We start from the raw sequence: 24,294 nt of genomic DNA on the forward strand, positions 1-24,294 counted from the left end.
TACCCCCAATGCCATGTGTTCTAATTTTGCACACTAATCTCTTGTGTGGGTCCTTGTCAAAGGCTTTTTGAAAGTCCAGATACACAACATCCATTGGCTCTCCCTTATCCATTCTACTTGTTATATTCTCAAAACATTCCAAAAGATTAGTCAAGCATGATTTCTGACTTTGACCGATCCCATCACTGTTTTCCAAATGCGCTACTATAACATCTTTAATAATCAACTCCAACGTCTTCCCCACTACTGATGTAAGGCTAACTGGTCTATAATTCCCCGTTTTCTCTCTCCTTCCTTTCTTAAAAAGTGGAGTTATATTGTCTACCCAGTTATATTGGCTATCCAGCATCAAGAGAACATTGCAAAATAATCATCAATGCATCCATGATTTCTAGGGCCACCTGCTTGAGTACACTAGGATGCAGACCATCAGGCTCTAGGGATTTAACTGCCTTCAGTCCCAACAGTTTACCTAACACTATTTTCCGACTAATGTGGATTCCCTTCACTTCCTTCCTCCCACTAGATCCTTGGTCCCCTAGTATTTCCAGGAGATTGTTTGTGTCTTCCTGAGTGAAGACAGAACCAAAGTACTTGTTTAACTGTTCTGCTATTTCCTTGTTTCCCATTATAAATTCACCTGTCTCTGACTGTAAGGGACCAACATTCGTCTTCACTAATCTTTTCCTTTTTACATACCTAAAGAAACCTTTACAGTCAGTTTTTATATTCCCCGCAAGCTTTCTTTCATGCTCATTCCCCCCCCTCTTAATTAACCCCTATGTCCTCCTCTGTTGAGTTCTAAATTTCTCCCAGTCCTCTGGAGTTCATCCATGCGATCTTTAAATCTTTGCCATTGCATCTCCACTGTCAACCCTTTAAGCATAATTTGTCAGTCTATCCTAGCCAATTCCCGTCTCATACCTTCAAAGTCTCCTTTATTCAAGTTCAGGACCCTTGTGTCTGAATTAACCATGTCACTCTCCATCCTAATGCAGAATTCCACCATATTATGGTCACTGTTGCCCAAAGGGCCTTGCACAACAAGATCGCTAATTAATCCTTCCTCATTACACAATACCCAGTCTAGGATGGCCTGCCCTCTAGTCAGTTCCTCTACATATTGATTTAAAAACTCAACTCGCATATATTCCAGGAAATCCTCCTCCACAACACTACCAATTTGGTTGGCCCAATCTTTATGTAGATTAAAGTCACCCGTGATAACCGCAGTACCTTTGGTACATGCATCTCTAATTTCCTGCTTGATGCTATCCCCAACTTCCCTACTGCTGTTTGGTGGTCTGTACACAACTCCAACAAGTGTTTTCTGCCCTTGGCTATTTTCGCAGTTCTACCCATACCGATTCTACAGCATCCAAGCTAATGTCTCTCCTTGCGATTGCATTAATCTCCTCTTTAACCAGCAATGCCACTCCACCTCCTCTTCCTTTCTGTCTATCCTTCCTGAATATTGAATACCCCTGCAAGTTTAGCTCCCAGCCTTGTTTACCCTGGAGCCATGCCTCTGTAATTCCAACTATATCATACCACATAACTACCATTCGATTCATCCACCTTATTTCGAATACTCCTCACATTAGGCACAAAGCTTTCAAGTTAGTTTTTCTTATCTCCCTTCTATCTTTTGCTTCTGTCCTCCTTTTATGGCCCTCTGTCTCCTTGCATTGTGTCCCATTCCCCTGCCCTGTTAGGTTAAACATGACCTTTCCTCCACTCACTCCCCCGTTAGCTGCACAGATACGCATCCACGTTGTTGACTCCACTACTCCCACTTTTTAGTTTAAACCCATCCGTGTAGCACTTGCAAACCTGCCTGCCAGAATATTGGTCCCCTTCCAATTAAGGTGCAACCCGTCCCTTTTGGACAGGTCACCTCTGCCCCAGAAGATATTCCAGTGATCTAGAAATCTATATCCCTGCCCCCTGCACCAACTCCTCAGCCACACATTCAGATCCCCTATCTCCCTGTTCCTACCCTCACGAGCACGAGGTACTGGAAACGACCCAGAGATAACCACCCTAGAAGTCCTGCTTTTCAGCCTCCTGCCAGGTTCTCTATACTCATCTTGCAGAACCTCCTTCCTCTTCTTACCCAGGTCATTTGTGCCTACATGCACAATTACTTCTGGCTGCTCCCCTTACCTCTCGAGGATGTTCTTAAGCTGGTTTGAGACATCTTCGACCCAGGCATCAGGGAGGCAACACACCATCCTCCAGTCTGGCCTGTCACCACAGAATCTCCTGTCCGCACCTCGGACAATGGAGTCACCCACCACTATGGCTCTGCCTGACGTTGGTCTTGCCGGTCGAGTCTCAATGCTAGGACCTGTCCGCCGCTCGGACTGGAAGTATCGTCTGCCCCGACAGCTCCCAAGAGGGTGTACCTGTTCGCAAGAGGCATTTCTACCGAGGTCTCCTGCACTCGCTTCATCCCCTTTCTTTCTGTCTCTACCCGTCACACCTCCTGCGCTCTTGGAGTGTTGACCTGACAGTAGGTCCTGTCCAGGAAGCTTTCGTCCTCCTGGGTGGACTGCCAGTTATCCAACTGCTGCTCCCGTTCCTGAACTCGGTCCTTGAGGACCTGCTTCTGGACACAGTTCCCACAGGTGTAGTGGTCAGTGACACCAGCAGTGCCCCTGAGTTCCCACATCCTAGGAGAAAGCCTTCCTTCAGCCAATTACTCACTCGCTGGTCTGGCTGCCCAGATAATTGGTTGAACAATATTCAGTGTAGGTATGTATAACACAAAGTGCTGGAGTAAATCAGCAGGTCAGGCAACATCTCTGGAGGACATGCATCAGTGACATTTCAGGTCATAATCCTTCTTTAGATGAGTGTAGGGGTGAGAAATCTGGAAAGTTTGTTCTCTCACTCCAATACTGCAGTCAGTTTGAAGAAGGGTCCTGACCTGAAACATCACCTATTCATGTCCTCCAGAGATGCTGCCTGACCTGCTGAGTTACTCCAGCACTGTGTGTTTTCTGCAAGATTCTAGCATCAGCACATATATCTAGCATCTCTAGTGTCTTCAGTATAAGTATATTTACTTCAATTGAATCGTTCATTCTCCTTAAAATAATAAGATTCTTATAAACTTTTTTTGGAAGTAATTCCATACAAAAGAATCCTTGAAAACATCACGGACCAAAATTGGCAAGTACGCTAAAGTTTACCAAATTACAATCAGTCATAAATGCAGATTATGTGAGATCTTTTGAAGGTAGTTGAACCTAGAGTTTGTGCTTAGTGGTGAGTGCACATTATACTTGCATAGACACACAGAATTTCCGGGGGTTTTTACTTCATGACGAACAGTTGCAGTGAATCAGAATAATGTAGCACCCTCTTCAGGGACCTGTGTGCAGGGAAAGTAACAACTCAGTTTGAAGGTAGACACAAAACACTGGAGTAACTCAACGGGTCAGGCAGCATCTCTGGAGAGAAGGAATGGGTGACGTTTTGGGTCGAGACCCTTCTTTAGACTGATGTCAGGGGACCCTGATGTCATGTCCCCTGACATCAGATGAAGAAGGGTTTCGACACAAAACGTCACCCATTCCTTTTCTCCAGAGATGCTGCCTGACCCGCTGAGTTACTCCAGCATTTTGTGTCTACCTTCATTTTAAACCAGCATCTGCAGTTATTTTCCTACAACTCAGTTTGAAGAATTTTTACTGGTGCACTCCGTGCTAAAAACAAGGAAATTTAATTTAGAATTGTTTAATTCAATGAAAAATGAAGTGTAGAAAGCAGAATAAACAGATGGAAAGAAAATGGGATCAAACGAAAATGATAAAAGAAATATCTACGGTGAAGATAAATATTTTATTATGGCTCTGTTTTCTTTTTAAAACTTACGTCTATATACTAAAACCTAGTTTGTTCGTTTGTTCCTGAACTACAGCCAAAACAGTACACGATAGCGCAACAATTTTAGGCCCGTTTTACCGTCGTCCCGTGGTCCTATGGAAAAAGTTTCATTGAACCCGGTGTTATATTTTAAAAGTTATTCACATTTTAAAGTTTTTAAAACCGCGCATTTGCAGTTGGGGCTCTGTTGATCTGGTACTTACGTAAGATGGCCGCCGCATCCGTGCGTGCATAGAACAAATGCATCCGCGTCTACGTAGAACAACGCGTTCGCGCCTGAGCGGGAGCTGTTGAGCAGGGCTCGGCTGCCTGTCTCTTGGGGGCGGGATTGCCAGGCCTGGTGCCGGGGGAAGCAGCCGGAGCCTGGGCCTGGGCCTGGACGTGACCATCATCAGGATCGAACATGGTCTCTGGCGCTGTGAGGCAACAGATCTACTGTTGCGTCACTGTGCCACTAAGGCAGTACCTTGATTTAAAAAAAATTATGAATGAATTAGGTTATTGATACGTAGGCACCACACCCTTATCCTCTTTAAGTGTTTTAATGTTGTGTGTTGGTGAGATACCAGCAAATTTACTTAACAAGGAAAATGGCCTGAAGAGCCTGTTCCTGTGCTGTATTATTCTTGATTTCCACTTTATACTCCATAGGAAGCTAAACAATCTGATTTACTTGGTAATAATGATGAGCATGATAAGGTCATATTACTTCATGGTTCAAATAATAAGTGAATAGAGTATTTCTCCAATGCAATAAGTATGATTTGTGTCAAATAGTCACCACAATTTGCTTGGTAAGAATCCATCAAATTTCATTAATAGCTACAAATCCAATAAACAAAGCCTATTTCTCTAAAGATTTAAAAAAGGTCATTTTATAAAATATGTTCTCTACAACATGTTATATGTGTGTATTCTGACCAACGATGTAGAAGAGAACGCCAGCCAAAAATGCTTCATTCCTGTCTCATTATTTGCCGTATTCCTTCTAGTGTAGGTTTGTACGTCCAACTGGAACATAAAATGTCTTTCAGGCTGGATAAATACCACTATTTCTTGTAACTTCTAAAGATTAAATGTTGATGGAGAACACAGATTAGAACTGTTAAAATGTGGAATTCCCTTATGCGCTTATTGGTTTGATGCAGAAATGATGGTAGCATTCAAATATTACTCAAGGAAGAAGAAAATGGGGTTGAAGGAATAGGAACAGGTCGAGCAAATTTGATTTGAACTGTGTTCATGCAGAAGCTAACTGACGATATGCATGCATGTGCCTTTTGACATCTTTAGCATTGTAGAAACTGTAAATCCGGTGTGCTGTCAAAGCTTGTACTGAACTTAACTTGAATGGTGTAGGCTGAGACATTTCTTATTCCACTAAAAACAGTAATTTTTAACTCCAGCGGGATAGGTTTGCTTTTAGGTTTAAACAATAGATACTTGAGCAAAAAGGAAGCTTTTGGCATCGTCCTCATCTATCCCAGAAGAATAGTTTGTGTGCGTGTTGGAATTCTCATACCAGGAACCTTCTCAGACCACCCTCTGTACAAGCAAGTTACCTAGTCATCCTGGTATGCCCAGTTATTGCATTAATCCCAGGGAAATCCTGTTGAGCTGACTGCCTGGGGGAGGGGGGATCCTGGCCTTTGTCCCCATTAAAAACTATAGAATTACTCATCTTTGGCTCTTGTTATGGGGCTTCATTGAGAAAATAAAATGATGCTACAACAAGTGAGTGTCCAGTTGTTATTTTCCCATGCTCCCTCTACTAACAGGGATGATCTCCCCTGACCCTGGAGTTTTTGCAGGGAGTTTTTGCAGGGAGCTTCTCTTCCAGCTGTTCAGATCCATGTATTTTTGGGAACATTTTCCTGATTACACTTTTGCTAAGTATACATTTTATCATGCTGTGCTTTTAAAATCTGGTTTGTTTATTTATAGTCCAAGCAATTCTAAACATTTTTATTACGGCAAAAATTACTTTTCCAAATTGTGGTTGTGAGAACACTGACTAATTCTTCGTGTTACGTAGACTGTAAATTTACTGTTGCATTTCAGCTGTTCTAAATCATTGGGAATATTTATGGTAAACATAGATCTTCCTGGAGTATTTGCAGACTACATGATGAAGGTCAGATTATGAGCAAGGGTTGTTCCAGTCTGTCACATAAAACTATGTACTACTGTCTGAAGTGGAGATTAGATGTGGTTTATGCTGATTCACATTTGGCCAACAGATGGTGAAGCTATTCATCTTGAGCTTTTTGAATAACAAAATACATGCGCAACGACTGGATAATTGTAAGAAAGTGGTTGATTAGTCGGTTTCGTTCACTTTATATCTGAGTGAAACCTCACCTAATTAGATGTTGCACTGTATGTTGCCTGGAGTGCAGATGCTGTTAAAATAATTTAATGTAATTTGAAGATGGAAGATAATAAAAATGTATGGCTTTTTCTGTGGTTCCTTTGATTACTAGATGTTTAATAATTTAACAATGACATTTGTAAATGATTGTGTTACTGAGAGAACCACAGAAGATCCTAATTCCAGTTACACCATTCATTTTATCCCTGATGTGCAATTTAAGCACTCAAAAACAGGACTGATGTTAAAAATTATACCTTTCATCAGACAAATTTCACATTGATGCACGTAAAACCACAGGTAGTTCAGTGGAGTGGAGATTTATTGTACTTGAAGGCTACTTTGCTATCAGCAGATTTATGGTGTATTTGTATGGATGCTGATTATATATTTCTCATTTGTGCACAGTGAATCTAAATAGTTCCGTTTATTATTGTTGTTTAAACAGAAAATTGTAAAGGAAAAGGCAACATTTTATTTCAAGAAAATTTGTTCCATTGCGTGTTTTAAATATCTGGCATCCTGCTTTTATTCAAAACTTTTGAGTGTCCCAAAGCACTCCAATGGTGCCAATCTTTCATGCCACTCTCAATTCAGATGAAAGTGAAAGACCCAGTCAATGTGACTTACTTCACCTAAGCACAAATTCAATCTCCTACTTGGGAACAATTGTTGCAATGAATTACTGCTGAGTGGTGTGACTTGAACCAGTGTGACTCGTTGCTTTTTCACTGGTCTTCAGATTGCTATTATGTCACTGTTGGAAGGCACTAAGTAGAGACTTGGCACTTACTCACGGGGAGGAAGTGAAAACTCAGAGAAAAAGTGATCCTCTGTTCACTCACTGTAGCCTTTAGCAGCTTGTTCAAAGTTCTATTACCCAAAACTGCCTGCTTGGCTTTTTAACTAGTTTGTTTCACAGGGAAACCACATACTCAGAGAGAATAAATGAGAAAAGATAGCAAGCCAAAAAGGAACCATGTAAAACTAATTCCTCCCTTTGTTCCAGGATGGAAGAGACTGTAAGAAATCTACTCCAGAATCAAGGGGCACTAGGACAGAGCACAGGAGCAACAGCTGATCTTTTAAATGCTTGCCAGGTATGAATTACTAAAGGTTAAATAGTGTACGTCATCATTAATTATTTTATGATCTTTCTGTTATACATGAGGTAAGTAAGAAATTAGATGGAATACTCAAAAGCGGGAGCCTAAACACAAAGTGCTGGAGTAACTCAGCGGGACAAGGGAGCATCTGTGGAGGGAATAGATGGGCAATGTTTCAGGTCGGGACTCTTCCTCAGACAGAATTTCAGCACTGCACCAGTGCTTGGTATTTTGCATAGATGTTGTCTGAACCACTGAGTTACTTCAGTATTTTGTGTTTTGCCCAAATGCTGCCTGGCCCGCTCAATTGTTCCAGCGTTTTGTATCTTCTCTAACATCCATCCATCATTGCGAAATTATCTTTGACAACCTTCCCATTTCCAAGGCAGAGAATAATGTTAAATTGAAAAGTAGGGTATACAAAGTACCAAAGGCTCGTGGAAGACTGGAGGACTGGAAAGCTTTTACGATCAAATTACAAAAAATGAAAACAATTCGTAAGAAAGGAGAAATTGAATTTTAAGGGAAAATTTGCAGGTGATATAAAACCAAATGCTATAAGTTTCTATGGATATATAAATAGGAAGAGGCCTTGTAAAGGAAAGTGGGGATTCACAAGAATAAGAAACAAGGAATTGTAGATGCTGGTTAATACACTAAAAAGACGCAATGCGCTGGAGTAACTCAGCAGGCCGGGCAGCATCTCTGGAGTCATGGTTAGATGACATTTCGGGTCGAGACCCTACTTCAGACTGATTATTGTGGAGGAAGAAGAAACCTAGAGGAGGTGAGAGGCAGGACAAAGCAAGAAGGGTTTTTTGACCTCCTGAGTTCTTCCAGTACTTTGCGTTTCTTTTAACTATATTCTTTTGATTTGTTCTCATTCTCTAACTAATCCCATTCACTCATTGACCAATTACCCTTGTTTGCAGCTTATCCCCATGATACTTGAAGTTTACCCTGTGAGATATATGCCTCTCCCCTGGCCTCCCTGGATCATCACAAGTTCTTTTCTCTCCTCCCATTTTCTGGCGAAAGGCCTTGTTCTGACACATTAACTCTGTTTCTCTTCACAAGTGTGCAGTCTGACCAGCTGAGTATTTCCAGCATTTCTGTGTTTCTTTTTTTTAAAAGTTCAGACAGGTATTGTCCTCTTTGAGAAGTGCAAAGTACTTAAAGGGACTCAAGTGGATGCAGGGAGGATCTTCCCCCTGGCCTTGGGATGTAGAGTTTAGCATCGTGTTTTGAATATAAAGGGTACAACCATTTAGGTTTCAAATGTGGAGAAATTCCTTAATTTCTTCACCGAAAAATATTTGGATTTTATTTTTTACTCAAGTCAGTTGTGAAGTCTTAGCCATTGATCGCACTCAAAGCAGATCAATAGACTTGTGGATATTAGAAGATTTGAGAGATGTAGGGACAGGGCAGGAAAATGCTGAGGCTAGATCAAACATGAGCATTTTGAATGGGGGAGCAGGCTCAAGGGCTTGAATGACCTACTCTTCCATTCTTATGATTGCTTTTTAATATTTTTTAAAGTTCCTTTTGAATCATGGCAACAATGCTCCTCTGAATGCTTAGGAGAAGTAGGTCACCACCCAATCAACACCAGAATTTAACCTTTCATCAAGCAGAAATTAGATGACCTAAAATAGTACCTCATGTTCAGAGTGAATCAAATTAAGAAACTTAGATGGTTATAAATAGGACGTACAGGGTAAATGGTAGGGAATTGAGGAATGCAGTGGAACAGAGGGATCTGGGAATAACTGAAGGTGGAATCTCATGTGGATAGGGTGGTGAAGAAGGCGTTTGGTATGCTTGCCTTTATAAATCAGAGCATCGAATATAGAAGTTGGGATGTAATGTTAAAATTGTACAGGGCATTGGTGAGGCCGAATCTGGAGTATGGTGTGCAGTACTGGTCGCCAAATTATAGGAAGGATGTCGACAAAATGGAGAGGGTACAGAGGAGATTTACTAGAATGTTGCCTGGGTTTCAGCACTTAAGCTACAGAGAGAGGTTGAACAGGTTGGGTATTTATTCTTTGGAGCGCAGAAGGTTGAGGGGGGACTTGATAGAGGTTTTAAAAATTTTAAGAGGGACGGACAGAGTTGACGTGGGTAGGCTTTTCCCTTTGAGAGTGGGGAAGATTCCAACAAGGGGACATAGCTTCAGAATTGAGGGGCAAAAGTTTAGGGGTAACATGAGGGGTAACTTCTTTACTCAGAGGGTGGTGGCTGTATGGAATGGGCTTCCGGTGGAAGTGGTGGAGGCAGGCTCGATTTTATTATTTAAGAGTAAATTGGATAGGTATATGGATAAGAGGGGATTAGAGGGTTATGGTCTGAGAGCAGGTAGATGAGACTAGGTCAGAGAGAGTGGTCGGCGTGGACTGGTAGGGCCGAACGGGCCTGTTTCCGTGCTGTAATTGTTATATGGTTATATGGTTATATGGTTATAAAACTTTAGATCAATGCTTGGCTTTTCATAGTCACGTGAGACTTCTTTTTTCAACTTTTGGTTATTTTGTCATCAGGTCATAAGGTCATAAGGGTTAGGAGTATAATTAGGCCATTTGGACCATCAAGTCTACTCTGCCATTCAATCATGGCTGATCTATCTCTCCCTCCTAACCCCATTCCCCTGCCTTCTCCCCATAACCTCTAACACCCATACTAAGCAAGTATCTATCTATCTCTGCCTTAAAATTATCCACTGACAGCCTCCACCATCTTCTGTGGCAAAGTATTCCTCAGATTCACCACCCTCTGACTAAATAACTTTTTCCTCATCTCCTTCCTAAAAGAACATCCTTTAATTCTGAGGACCTCTAGTCCTAGACTCCCACTAGTGGAAACGTCCTCTCCACATCCACTCGATCCAAGCCTTTCACTATTCTATTTGTTACAATTAGGTCCCCCTTCATGTGTGCATCTTGGAATGGCTCGTGCCTCTAACCCCTGAGGTTTTGTTGAACAAACTATTCTTCACAATAATTTTTGTGAGATTACGTTATTCCTTCTCGAGAAAAAACACTGCAGTGACCATAGAAGGATGGTGCATATGCCAATCATGTCATTTTCCTAGGATTGTTAGGTCCTTCCAATAAATTCACAAGGAATAAGTAGGAAAAATCCCTCCTTCCCCCAAGAAATGTCTTGGTGCTTCTTGCAGATGCAGTGGTGTAGTGTATCTTTACATCTGAAATTCTGCTAAATTATCTGTATGTGATTTGTTCATTTTGTTTAACTCCTTTCTGAATCATCATTCCACCCCTTGCTCAATTGCATTCTGATATTTATCAGAATATATGAGAACCATAACGAACGTTTCTATTAAAAGTAAGGTTTCAACATATTCTGCTGCCAGACATTTTTAGTGGGGTAACTAACGTTCAATAGTATCACAATTGTCTAGTGGGGAAAATAAACTATATTTTCCACCTGTTTGATTAGTCCATTATTCAAATGCTGCACGGAGCTGACAAAATGCTGTATTATAACTGTGCACTTGACTTGAGAATGCAGTAATTATCCCATTTCCATTCTCAGCAGTTAATGATATAATGCCCCTCATTAATGTTTTTTTGCATTAGTGGTAAATTTACATTTTTTTCTAAACAACGTGTTAGACATTATGCTGGTAAAAAATTAACAGGTGTCTCTCAGAATAAGTCAATGATGTATTTTAACTTGATGGCTGAGGGATCATAGAACAATCTATCATTCAATGGCTCTTAATGGTTTTGATACTCAGATTAACCTTTAGTGACCTTGAAAATAAATTAAGGATGGAAATATATGAATGTAAATTTGCAGAAATATTCTTCAGTTTCTAAATCTATTTTCTGCACTGTAGCAAGATTTCTTTCCGGACTATTTCTGAGTCCGTTACGAACCTTCTGAGTGGTGACAGCACTAATGGCAGAAAATGCATTATCAAAGCAGAATTGCAGAAGTACTACGAAGACTCATAAATTTATTTATCTATATATTACTAAAACTCTCATCTTGTATATTCGTATATCAGTTTGTGTGTTCCCGAAATACAGCCAAAACAGTACATGATAGCGCAACAATTTTAGGCCACCCTACTCACCATTCACCTGCGGTCTTAATTGATCAAGTTTCCGTACATTGTAAAAGCAATTAACTTAATAAACGTTAATAAATGCGCTCCCCCCCGCCCCCACCGGGAGGACTGGTGCCCATGCTGGCGTGCCCCGTGCCTGACCTTCCTCCCATGGTGCAGCGCGGCGGCAGAGGGTCAAACAAGATAGCTGTCGTTATCGAGCTCCTGCTGCAGGAGAGGTTTGCACCCAACGGGTCCAAGGCTTGCGAGGTCCGCCGTGAGGGCCGCCCGGGACTGGGATGTGGTTCCCTCTCCCCTTTCCTCTCCCTCCTCGCCCACCCATGGCCCTGGGGGAGACTCCCCGGCCGGCCACGGGTCCACGGATGGTCAGTTGGGGGATGGTTGCCAGGCCCGCAGGAGTGGTTTGGATCCAACGGGTCCACGCCCGGCTAGTAGAATTTAAATTTCTATGCACTTGCTGAAAGAGGTTTTGGATTTGGATCTAAGAAAAGAAGTAACAGTATGTTCAAAGCTATTTTATCTGATCAGTTGCTTTTTAAAATGCTGTATTTCTGGTAGTGATAACTGCTGCATGCTTAAATAGTTTACATTAATATACAAAATGCTTACATTTGACACCAGGTGGAATGGCATTTCTCACTGGATTTCTAAATGGAAGTACATGAAAAACAGAAAACATGCATTAAGTAAGGGGATGCTTAAAGATCTTTGGCTAGACTGGTAATTATAAACTTGGGAAAATCTATTCTTGTTGTTAACAGGTATAATAAATGGCATGTTTGAATAAGAATTACTTTATGCCTCATTAAAGTGTCATAAGAAATGACATGTTACCACAAGAAAAATGTCAGGAAAATTTAGGAATAAAACTTCAAACATTTTTTCTCATTAATTATACTCAATGTGCATTTCACAGAAGTGAAGTGGGCACTAAATAGGAGTTGAAATAAGTTAGTTGAGGTAATTGAAGAGGTAGGTTTTGTTTCTGAAGTTAAGTGAGAGCCCTCAGCCCAGAATCATCTTTGTAGATTGGATTTTCCCTTAATGGATGTTTGATTTTTTTTTCTGGCATCAATTTAAGCAGACCTCTAATGTTGAGCAACAGCTATGTTTTGAAACAGCCTCTCACATTGAAAAATGCTCCGAACCAAATCAAACTAGAAGCTTGTCTAATTATCCATTAAAATAATTTATCAAAAGTGACATAAAAATGGGGACATTTACATCAGTTAAGGTAGAAGGTGATATCAACAAACTTATAGAACATAGAGCAATACAGAACAGGAACAAGCCATTCGGCCACAATATCTGTGTCAAACATGATGCCAAGTTAAATTAATCTCATCTGCCTGCATGTGATCGATATCTCTCCATTCCCTGCATATCCATACCTCGTAAAACCTCGTGGAAGCCACTACTGTATCTGTATCTACCACTACCTCAGCAGCGTGTTCCGGGCACCCACCACTCTCTGTGTAAAAAAGAAAATTGCCCTGCACATCCCTTTTAAACTCCGTCCTCTGACCTTAAATCTAATCTTTTACATTTTCACCCCAGTCTCCCCGTAATCACTGATGTTTAAGAGAAAACAATCCAAGATGTGCAACCTCTCCTTATAGCTGATACCCTACAATCCAGGCAGCAGTCGTATACCTCTTTTGTACACTCCCCAGAGCCTCCACATCCTACCTGTAATAGGGTGGCCACCACTGCACACAATACTCCAGATACAGCCGAGCAGAAGTTTTATAAAGCTGGAACATGACAATCCAACTCTTATACTCAATGCCCCAACTGATGAAGGCAAGCCTATTATAAGCGTATAACCGACTAGCGATCCCCGCACATTAACACTATCCTACACACACTTGGGACAATTTACGCATACACTAATCCAATTACATCTACAAACGTCTTTGGAGTGTGGGAGAAAACCCACACGATCTCGGGGAGAACATACAATCTCCTTACTGACAACACCCGTAGTCGGGATCAAACCCGGGTCTCTGGTGCTGCAAGCGCTGTAAGGCAGCAACTCTACCACTGCGCCACCGTGCTGACCTCGCCTTTATCCTCTGATTCCAAGCACAAATTCCCTCCTTCATCCCTGAGTGGCCCTAACTTATAACTGGTTACGCTTTTGGTTTTAATATACATATAAAAAGCCTTAGGAATTTATTTAATCTGGCATGCCAATACGATTTCTTGGCCCTTTTGTCCACTCAAATTCCCTGCTTTAGAACTCGAACTAGTTTATAAGGCCAGGGAGGTATTCAGCAGAAATTGAGGTTAAGGATGTCATTGAAATCTCAGCCAAACCACATCAAACACGTTTAATATCTTTGAAGATTTTCATAGTAGAAATGGAATATGGGAGATAGACTCAAAATGCTGGACTCGAAACGTCTCGACCCGAAACATCACTCATTCCTTCTCTCCAGAGATGCTGCCTGCCCCGCTCAGTTACTCCAGCATTTTGTGTCTATCTTCAGTTTAAATCACCATTTCCTTCCTACACAATGTGTAGCGGCCAGTTTTATGCTTCCTTATAAAGCCCCAAAGCTTACCGTTTGACGAAGGAATGGGAGCGGTGGTTCTTGACTCAAATAACAACAACAAAGAGATCTTCACGACGTAGCAGTTAGTTAGTCGTTTATTTGAAGTTGCAATAAAAGATATTGACATATCTCTTGTCATTAACTTGTTTGTTTGTATGTCGTAAGAACTTAGTTTCTCCCCGACACTCCTTTGTATGTTTTAGTAAGCTTGACTTGTATGGTCTGCTAACCTTATATCAGCAGATTCTTCGTGTCACACACTGAAGCATTATGTCAGTGCCGGGCAAGTTATACTCATAATTCGGCCCCGCCCACGGATCCTCCCAGTCCATATACGTAAGCATAGTATTAACCTCAGGTGTGCAAAGATAATACAGCAGGATACAAAGTAATATAATAATATACTAAAATAACTAATAAACGCAAAATGGCTCCTACACAATGGAATATGAAATATTGAACTCCATATCAATTTGGTATACCCTACAGAAGGTGGCACAGTAGCGCAGTGGTAGAGTTGCTGGCTTAAAGCGCCAGAGGCACAGGTTCGATCCTGACTACGGAGATGTCTTTATGGAGTTTGTATGTTCTCCCTGTGACTGTGTCAAGTCAAGTCAAGTCAATTTTATTTGTATAGCACATATAAAAACAACCCACGTTGACCAAAGTGCTGTACATCTGATTAGGTACTAAGGAAAAAATGAAACATACAGTAGCACGCAAACATAACAGCACATACAAAACAGTTCACAGCGCCTCCTCAATGAGCCTCAAACGCTAGGGAGTAGAAATAGGTTTTGAGCCTGGACTTAAAGGAGTCGATGGAGGGGGCAATTCTGATGGGGAGAGGGATGCTGTTCCACAGTCTAGGAGCTGCAACCGCAAAAGCGCGGTCACCCCTGAGCTTAAGCCTAGACCGTGGGATAGTGAGTAGCCCCAAGTCGGCCGACCTGAGGGACCTGGAGTTGGAGAGGTGAGTTAGAAGATTTTTGATGTGGGGGGAGGAATGTCCATTTAGGGCTTTATATGTGAATAGGAGGAGCTTGAAGTTGATTCTGTACCGTACAGGGAGCCAGTGGAGAGAGGCCAGAATCGGCGTGATGTGGTCCCTTTTACGGGTACCCGTCAGGAGTCTCGCTGCGGCGTTTTGGACCAGTTGCAGGCGGGACAGGGAAGATTGGCTTATCCCAGTGTATAGGGAGTTGCAGTAGTCTAGGCGGGAGGAAATGAAAGCGTGAATGATTTTTTCCAGTGTCGTCGAATTGGAGGAAAGGTTTGATTTTAGCTATGGTATGAAGTTGGAAGAAGCTGGCTTTTACCACAGCGTTGACTTGCTTGTCAAATTTTAATGCAGAGTCAAATATCACGCCGAGGTTTTTGACATGCGGTTTGACTAGGCAGGATATGCTTCCAAGACTGCCTGTTATCGATTTGATGGAGTCGGGGGGGCCGAATAGGATGACCTCAGACTTGCTCTCGTTTAATTGGAGGAAGTTCTGTGCCATCCAACATTTTATGTCCTCAAGGCAGTGTAAGAGGCTGTTTAAATTTGACTGGTTGTTGGGTTTCAGGGGGAGGTAAAGCTGAGTGTCATCGGCATAGCAGTGGAAAGAAATGCCGTGCCTTTGAATGATTTGGCCAAGGGGGAGCATGTATAGAGAGAAGAGAATGGGGCCTAGGATGGAGCCTTGGGGAACTCCGCAGAAGAGGCTAGCTGGAGCAGAGGAATAACTGCCTATGTTGATGGCGAAACTCCTATCTTTGAGGTAGGAAACGGACCTGCTCAGGGCAGTGCCATCAATGCAAACCGCGTACCGGAGACGGTCAATAAGGATGGTGTGGTCCACTGTATCGAACGCTGCGCTGAGGTCGAGAAGGAGCAGGATTGCACAGTCGCCGGTGTCGATGGCGAGAAGCAGGTCATTGTGTACCTTCAACAAGGCAGACTGTGCTGTGGTGGGCTGTGAAACCTGACTAGAAACTTTCCAGGATGGTGTTTTGGTGTAGGTAGGGCACTAATTGGTTTAGAATTGCCTTTTCAAGGACTTTTGACAGGAATGGCAGTTTGGAAATGGGTCTGTAGTTGCTAGGCAAGGTGGGGTCTAGGTTAGGTTTTTTCAGTAGGGGCTGGACCACCGCGTGCTTGAAACAGGTTGGAACAGTGCCAGTGGCCAGAGAACTGTTGATAATAGAGAGGATGCTGGGACCGGCTATTGCAATGACATCCTTCAGAAGGGCAGTGGGGGCAGGATCAAGGGGACAGGTTGCAGGTTTCATAGTGGAGACAAGCTTTGTAAGGGAGAATAGAGTGACGGGTTGGAAACAGTCCAATTTAGATGAACAGACCAGTGAGACAGCTAGGTCATGGGTGGGAGGGGAAATATTCATTCTAATGTTCTCAACTTTGCTGGTGAAAAATTTAGCGAATTCTTCGCACTTAGCAGGGGACCCAACTAAGCTGGTACTGGGGGCGGGACATATGACAGAGGTAATTGTGCTAAATAGGACCTTGGAGTTATGAGAGTTTTTGGAGATAAGGTCGGAGAAGTATTGTGTTCTAGCAGACTTTACTGCTTCCTGGTATTTGAGAAGATTGTTTCTCAGAATTTCGAAGGAAATTTGAAGCTTGTCACATTTCCACCTCCGTTCTGATTTTCTGCACTCCCTTCTTAGGGCTTTGGTGGTGTCATTGAGCCAAGGCCGACCTTTGGGCTTAGGCTTTTTCATTTTAAGGGGAGCGATAGAATCCAGGATGGAAGAGCAAGTGATATTAAATAAAGAGGTGAGATCCTCAGTGCTGAGATGGGGAGGAGAAGCCTCAATAGTGCAGATGTTGGGGACAGCTGTGAGAGCCTCGGAGAATTTACTGGCAGTCAATGAATTTATATCGCGGGAGTAACGAACAGGGAGATGAGATTTTGCGGGAGATAAAGGCAGAGATGCGTCAAAAATGATAGCGCTGTGGTCCGATAGACAGGCCTCAGTAGTTTCAATGTTGTAGATTGGGAATCCGGACGATAACACTAGGTCGAGAGTATGGCCTAACTTGTGAGTGGGTCCCGTGGTGTGAAGAGTCAGATTGAAGGACTCAACCAGGTGCATAAATTTACTCACAAGAGGCTTAGTGGGACAGCAAACATGAATGTTAAAGTCACCAAGAATCATGATCCGGTCAAATTTGGGCAAAATGCTAGAAATCAGATCAGCAAATTGGGTGATGAAGTCCTTATGCATTTTTGGTGGGCGATACACAAGAACAATTAAGAGGGGATAGGCTAGGCCTACTTTAATTAGTTGCACCTCGAAACTGGAGAAATGATCAGCGTTCAGGAGGCGGCAGTTGAAATGCTTCTTAAACACAGTGGCTAAGCCCCCAGGTGCTCTTGATACCTCTCACATTCCAAAGTTGTACAGTTTTGTAGGTAAATTGGCTTTGGTAAAATTATAAATTGTCCCAGCATGTAGGGTAGTGCTAGTGTACCAAGTAATCGCTGGTCGGCATAGACTTGATGGGCCAAAGGGCCTTTTTCCACGCTGTATCTCTAAAGTCTCAAAAGAATATCTCTTAGCTGTTCACATTCAGCTTGATATATGCAGATTTCAGCAATTGCTTTCAGCTTCTTTCTAATGTTAGAAAATATTGACTATTATATTATTATTATAAGTGCAATAGCCAGGTCCTGATCCAAATGGTAATTGTAAAGATTGCCAATGGTCAGTAATGTTATATGATAGAAGGGACTACCAGAAGATTTAGGAAGTGAAGTTGGTTGGGGGGATGGGTTTGTTGTTTGTGTTGTAAAACGATCATCATTTTAAACTCAAGAAATGAAAAAAGTTGAAGAAGATGGGGCAAATAGCACATTTTTATAAGAAAAGATGAGCATTTCATCATTGGTATAATAAAAAGGATCATAACTTCATAGATTGAGGAAATTAATGATTGAGAATTGGGCAGGATAGGATGTAGATTGTTGCAGTTTGTTATGATGCTTCCTTGAAGTATCTTGAGCTGTTTTATGCTCAAGGCAAAATATAAAAGCATGATTGCATAGTTTGATATTTTATAATGGCCTTGTCCCTTTTTCAGAAAGTTAAAGTATTTGACAGGGTATACATTCTATAATAATTCAATGAATTAATGGATCAGATCTTGCTGGTAATGATTGACTGCCTACAATCACCGGTTCAATGCCAACATGCATCATTGGGGGTTGCATCCATCAGCAGCCTGCGTGTGTGGAGCAGACCAGCAAACAGCGCAGCACGTCATTTTCGACTGCACTGTCCTCCGTCCCCCTGGTGGAGGGGTAGACCTCACGGCCCTCGACAACAGTGCATTGCACTGGCTACAGCGCCTGGGGGGCGTTACATACTTTCTGCTGCCTCAAACGCAAGAAGAAGATCACCATATCTGCATCACCAACATTGTACTATCTGTGGAGGGACTGTCTCACTAGCCCACAGAGCCCAGAATTCACTGACATGTTAACCTGATGACCAAGACTTGTCACTTTGGTATGAACAAAGGTATCAGTTGGAATTGGGGAAAAAAAGCTACATGGTTATCATAAGCACGTTGCTGGAGGAACTCAGCGAGTCAGGGGTGAATTGTAGAACCAGAGGGAGAGGTGGTGGGTAGATGAAAACATGGGTGAGGATGTCCGTTGGAGACCTGGAGGGGTAGAGATGGGTGATGGGCAGAAGGATGAGGTGGAGGAAGGAAAAGAACCTGGGTGACAGGGGCCTCACAATGGTGAGGTCACATTTGGAGTATTGTGTTCAGTTTTGGTCACCCTGCTATAAGAAGGATGTTGTTAAACTGGAAATTGTGCAGAGAAGATTTACAAGGATGGTGTCAGGGGTTGAGGGCCTGAGCTACAGGGAGTGCTTGGATCAGCTAAGACTTTATTCCTTGCAGCACAGGAGACTGACAGGTAACCATGTGGAGGTGTATAAAATCATGAGGGGAATAGATAGGGTGAACGCATAGTCTTTTACCCGGAGTACGGGAATCAAGAACCAGAGGACACTGGTTTACGGTGAGAGGGGAAGTATTTAATAGGAATCGGTGGAGCAACTTTATTCACACCGAGGGTGGTGGGTATATGGAACAAGCTGCCAGAGGAAGTAGTTGAGGCAGGTACTGTAACACTTGGATAGTTGCATGGAAAGGAATGGTTTAGAGGGATGTGGGCCAGGTGGGACTAATATAGATCGGGCTCCTTGGTCGGCATGGAAAAGTTAGACTAAAGGGTCTGTTTACATGCTCTATGGCACTCTGACTTTATGAAGTAATGGTATATACCAAGCAATAAATAGTACTTTGGTCTCTTATTTGAAATCAATTTTGCCTTTTGCTGCAATCTTGAAATAAACAAACAAAATACGTCCTGTAGCTATTTTAGAAGTAACTAGAGCAGGATTGTGTCTCAAGCATCCTTTTATTCTTTCAAATATTGTTACCAGGCTTCTAAGAATACTGAATTAAAAATGAAAGAGAGCAGCATCCTGTTCAGAATTCATTTATTTAGACATGATTGTGCACTCACACTTTTAATGTCTCAAATGAGATGGTAAAATGGTGAGTAAACAAAACAGATCAGGGTTCATCAATAAGTATCTCTTCAATCGTACATCTAATATAAGCACTAAGGAGAAAATCAGCACCAGAATATTGAATTACCGTGCCATGGAATTACCTGTTTGTTTTGAGTGGGTTTGTTGTTAAGGTTCAATATATGGTATGCATTATTTACATTATTTTTTCTGCTCCAGTTTAGTTTTTGACATTTTATTCTCATTGAATCCTGTTCTTTCTTATTAGACAATAGACAATAGACAATAGACAATAGGTGCAGGAGTAGGCCATTCAGCCCTTCGAGCCAGCACCGCCATTCAATGCGATCATGGCTGATCACTCTCAATCAGTACCCCGTTCCTGCCTTCTCCCCATACCCCCTTACTCCGCTATCCTTAAGAGCTCTATCCAGCTCTCTCTTGAAAGCATCCAACGAACTGGCCTCCACTGCCTTCTGAGGCAGAGAATTCCACACCTTCACCACCCTCTGACTGAAAAAGTTCTTCCTCATCTCCGTTCTAAATGGCCTACCCCTTATTCTCAAACTGTGGCCCCTTGTTCTGGACTCCCCCAACATTGGGAACATGTTATCTGCCTCTAATGTGTCCAATCCCCTAATTATCTTATATGTTTCAATAAGATCCCCCCTCATCCTTCTAAATAATTAGGGAAGATGCGCAAACACCTATTACACAGCAGTGCTGATTGGTTGGTCTCTTGTACTTAAGGACACGGCTGAGCTGTTTTGAGTTTATGCTGAGTAATTGTGGTGATCCGGAGCTAAAGGTGGAACGGAGGTGGAATCCTCCGTTGACTTATTTTTCCTGCATTTAAATTGTAACTCCCCTAGATTGTCCAGGGGAGTGATGCAGATGTGGGCCATAACCAATCCCTCGAAGCATTTCATAATGTTGGAACTACTAGGCTATAGTCATAGAAATAGGTCACTTTACTTTTCAAGGGGACTGTAATGATGGACGTTTCCTTGAAGCAGATGGGGATAGTAGACTGATGAAGTGAGAAGTTCAAAGTTGTTGGTGAAGATTGTGGCCAGTTGATTTGTACACAATTTCAGAACCCATCCAGGTACTCCATCTGGGCTGGCAGTTGTATGAAAGTTTACTCTTGGAAAAGCAGATCTGAATTCTATCAGATTCAATCCTCCAACATTTCCGCCACCTCTAACGGAATCCCAATACTGGCCACATCTTCCCATCTCCACCCCTTTCTGCTTTCTGCGGAGACTGTTCCCTCCGTATCTCCCTGGTTCACTCGTCCCTTCCCACCCAAACCATCCCCTCCCCAGGTACTTTCCCCTGCAACCGCAGGAGATGCAACACCTGTCCCTTTACCTCCCCACTCGACTCCATCCAAGGATCCCAACAGTCTTTCCAGGTGAGAGAGAGGTTCACCTGCACCTCCTCCAACCTCATCTATTGTATCCGCTGTTCCAGATGTCAATTTCTCTACATCGGCGAGACCAAGCGCAGGCTTGGCGATCGTTTCGCTCAACACCTCCGCTCAGTCCGCCTTAACCAACCTGATCTCCCGGTGGCTCAGCACATCAACTCCCCCTCCCATTCCCAATCTGACCTTTCTGTCCTGGGCCTCCTCCATTGTCATAGTGAGGCCCAGCGCAAATTGGAGGAACAGCATCTCATATTTCGCTTGGACAGTTTACACCCCAGCGGTATGAACATTGACTTCTCTAACTTCAGATAGTTCCTCTGTCCCTCTCTTTCCCCTCCCCCATCCCACTTCTCTCACTAGTCTTCCTGTCTCCTACTACATCCTATCTTTGTCCCGCCCCCTCCCCTGACATCAGTCTGAAGAAGGGTCTTGACCCAAAATGTCACCCATTCCTTCTCTCCAGAGATGCTGCCTGACCCGCTGAGTTACTCCAGCATTTTGTGTCTACCTTTGAATTCTATCAGAGATGTGTGGGACAGAACCAGTGGTGAATGGGGGTGTGGGGGACCTGTTTTGGAGGTACTTTGTTTGCCTGTTCAAAAAAGTTATCATCAGATCTGACAAATCTCCAAAATATTCAGACTGCAAATTAAAATAAAAGATCATTTATTATGGAACAGATGGATGGATGTTCAAAGGCTATCTCTTAATTAATTTTGTTCAAGATTTTCACATATGGAAAATCTGTTTGTTTATTTGCTCAGGATCTTTTTAGCCTGAAGGTCCAATGATACGCATACACGTTTAGCAATGCTCATTCTATTTTCAATTAGATTCCTTCAGTGATTTAATTATATCTTAATTTTAAAGCCAAAGACAAATTCAAAACCTTTACTCCATTAGCAGAGGGAAAAAAATCTTTAACTGTGCTTTGGTGGTGAAAGGTCGATTTTCTGGAAAATTGCCAGCAAAGTGGATGTTTGGTAAAAGAAAGGAAAAGACAAGGGTAAAGGAGGTTAAATGTTTTTTGTGTGGAAAGTTTAGAATAGGAGAGAATAATGAACAGTTCACATGCTAAGAGAATAAGTGACAATCAAAGACAAGGTAAGCAGATGATCAATGATTTTTTTATTTTTTTATTTTTATTGTTTCAGCAATTGAGAATTAATGAAATTAGCCTTGACATTTTACTGGCTTAGCATAACATACTTTAAGATTACTGTCATAGTGTGTGATCTGAATTTGTTAGCCTTGGGAGATCAGTACTGCCCTATGCCTGCTATTACCGTACTGTAAAAGTTTTAAAAAATCATTGTCGACACATTGCATTCCTTTGCCAATTATTTTCATAATGTTATTCTTGAAAAAGCCTGAGAATGATAGATAACAAGCATTTCAATACAATATAATAATTGTTACATATAAACTAGTCATTACATGTTTAGGTTAGGACTATTTAGGCTGGCTGACTGGTTCTTCAAAAATAATCTAGTATGACTCATAAATGTATGTAACTTTAGGTTATGTTATAGGAAAGCAGATCCAAACTGGTTGACCTGTTACAATTAGATACAATTTTCAACATCCGAGAGTGAATACTTAGTTGAATGCTGCTGTATTTAATTGAAGTCAGCACATTGATTGGGTTATTTATTCAGCAGTGTGGATCAAGGATTAATCTGTTAAAGTGCGCAATGGATGTGTAATTTTGGACGATTAGAGATGTTGAAAGATTTCTCTGTGTTTGGCCGGGTAACATTGGTATCTTTTCAAGGGACAGTACAAGGGACAATGCTTCAATCCAGTTATTGCCAATGCTGTTTCTCCAAGCGTCGTTAATCACTCGACCCAGATAAAGCTCAATGATGAAAATTCAATGCTGAGGCAAAACTCTGATGAGAAAATATACAATTGATTAATTCCCAGGAATATACAGTATAATGGAAGATCTGTTTTTTTCCCCCCAGATTATTCACTGACTATTTGATTAACATAATATTTAAGTTTTTAAAATGTTAACATTTTAGTAATGTATATCCTAGTTTGTTTATTGTGCCAAAGAACCACTATTGAATAGTAACTCAATATTTCCACCAAAAACAATGGGTCACTGCACTTTGAAGTACTGGCCTAGATTTTTCAGTCAGCAACAAATGGTGCTCATTATTCAGCTGTGCACAGATGTTTTGTGGGTTTTGCTGTTTTAGTCACTAGGAATCAGAGGCAGGGTATATAGAATATGTTAGAACAGGACAAGCAGCAACAAGTTACCTCACCTAATTTATCAGAAGTACCCTTGCCGAGATCTGCTGGCTCTAAACAAGGAAATGCACGTTAAAGTGCTAATGCAATGCGAAATCATAAATAGGATTAGAAAACATAAGGAAAGGAAGATGGGATTAAAACAAAGGTAAAAGGGGAGATTTTTTTTTGAAAATTCTGACAATAATTAACATTTGAAGTAATGAACCTGCACACTTATAAAAGTTAATTTGCAAAACCAAAGCTGCTTTTTGTCATTAACTACAATTTCGCAACTGCTGAAAAAATAACATTTTATTTCCTCAATTAAAGTATTGGATGGCAAGATCCATCTCCAATTGCCCATGAGAAGAGACTTCTTAGGCAACAACTTAAACCACCTGCAGATTCTACCCGTTGCTGTCCTTTGTGCTTCTTTCTTGTGCATTTCAACATGGATGAGCACCTGTTGAGTAGCTGAGCAGGGATAATAGTTAACTTTCTTGGCACTGTTTGAATCAATGCGATTAGATATTGTGGGGTCCACTCCCTCCCCCACCTGTATGTCCCCCATATTGAAATGGAGGGTGGTAGAGCCATCCAATCGGAATGGCTTGGTATCGAAATCCTTGAATGGTCAAACTCACATACGCTCGACAGTATTTAATAGTCATTCAGCAAGCAAGTGTATCGGCTTCTTGCTCTTAAATGTATTTTGATACTGAGACTCCCAGCAGGATACTGTTATAGGGCTGTTGTGAGGAAGTCGGGGAAGTCAGACGGAAATTCCTACATTTGGTGTTTAACTGAGAACATGCGGACTCCAGAAGTTGAAGTCTGACATTCTTGGATGATGATGGTGCTGATACCTTGCCCTTTATTCTTTCTGTTGAATCTGGATCTGGCAAACAGAGTAGTTGTAATGTCTTGTGATAAACTCTATGTGAATTGTATTTAAATCGCACTTTTGGAGGAAATTCGATAGTAAACCCTCGTTTTATCTGTCCTCTTTTGAATCTAGTGGGATGCCACTC

At 41.9% G+C, this 24,294-nt stretch overlaps 1 protein-coding gene across 3 annotated transcripts in view; it reads left to right on the forward strand.

The window, feature by feature from the left end:
- The window catches only part of nckap5l (NCK-associated protein 5-like), a 542,250-nt gene that overhangs the window by 301,299 nt on the left and 216,657 nt on the right, over positions 1-24,294 (forward strand). For all 3 annotated transcript variants that reach the window (XM_078403437.1, XM_078403436.1, XM_078403439.1), the window contains exon 4: positions 7,275-7,365. In XM_078403437.1, coding sequence (XP_078259563.1) covers positions 7,275-7,365 — 91 coding nt within the window. The remainder of the gene's footprint in view (positions 1-7,274; positions 7,366-24,294) is intronic.

This window comes from Rhinoraja longicauda, chromosome 8 (assembly GCF_053455715.1).
Source record: "Rhinoraja longicauda isolate Sanriku21f chromosome 8, sRhiLon1.1, whole genome shotgun sequence".
NCBI lineage: Eukaryota > Metazoa > Chordata > Chondrichthyes > Rajiformes > Arhynchobatidae > Rhinoraja > Rhinoraja longicauda.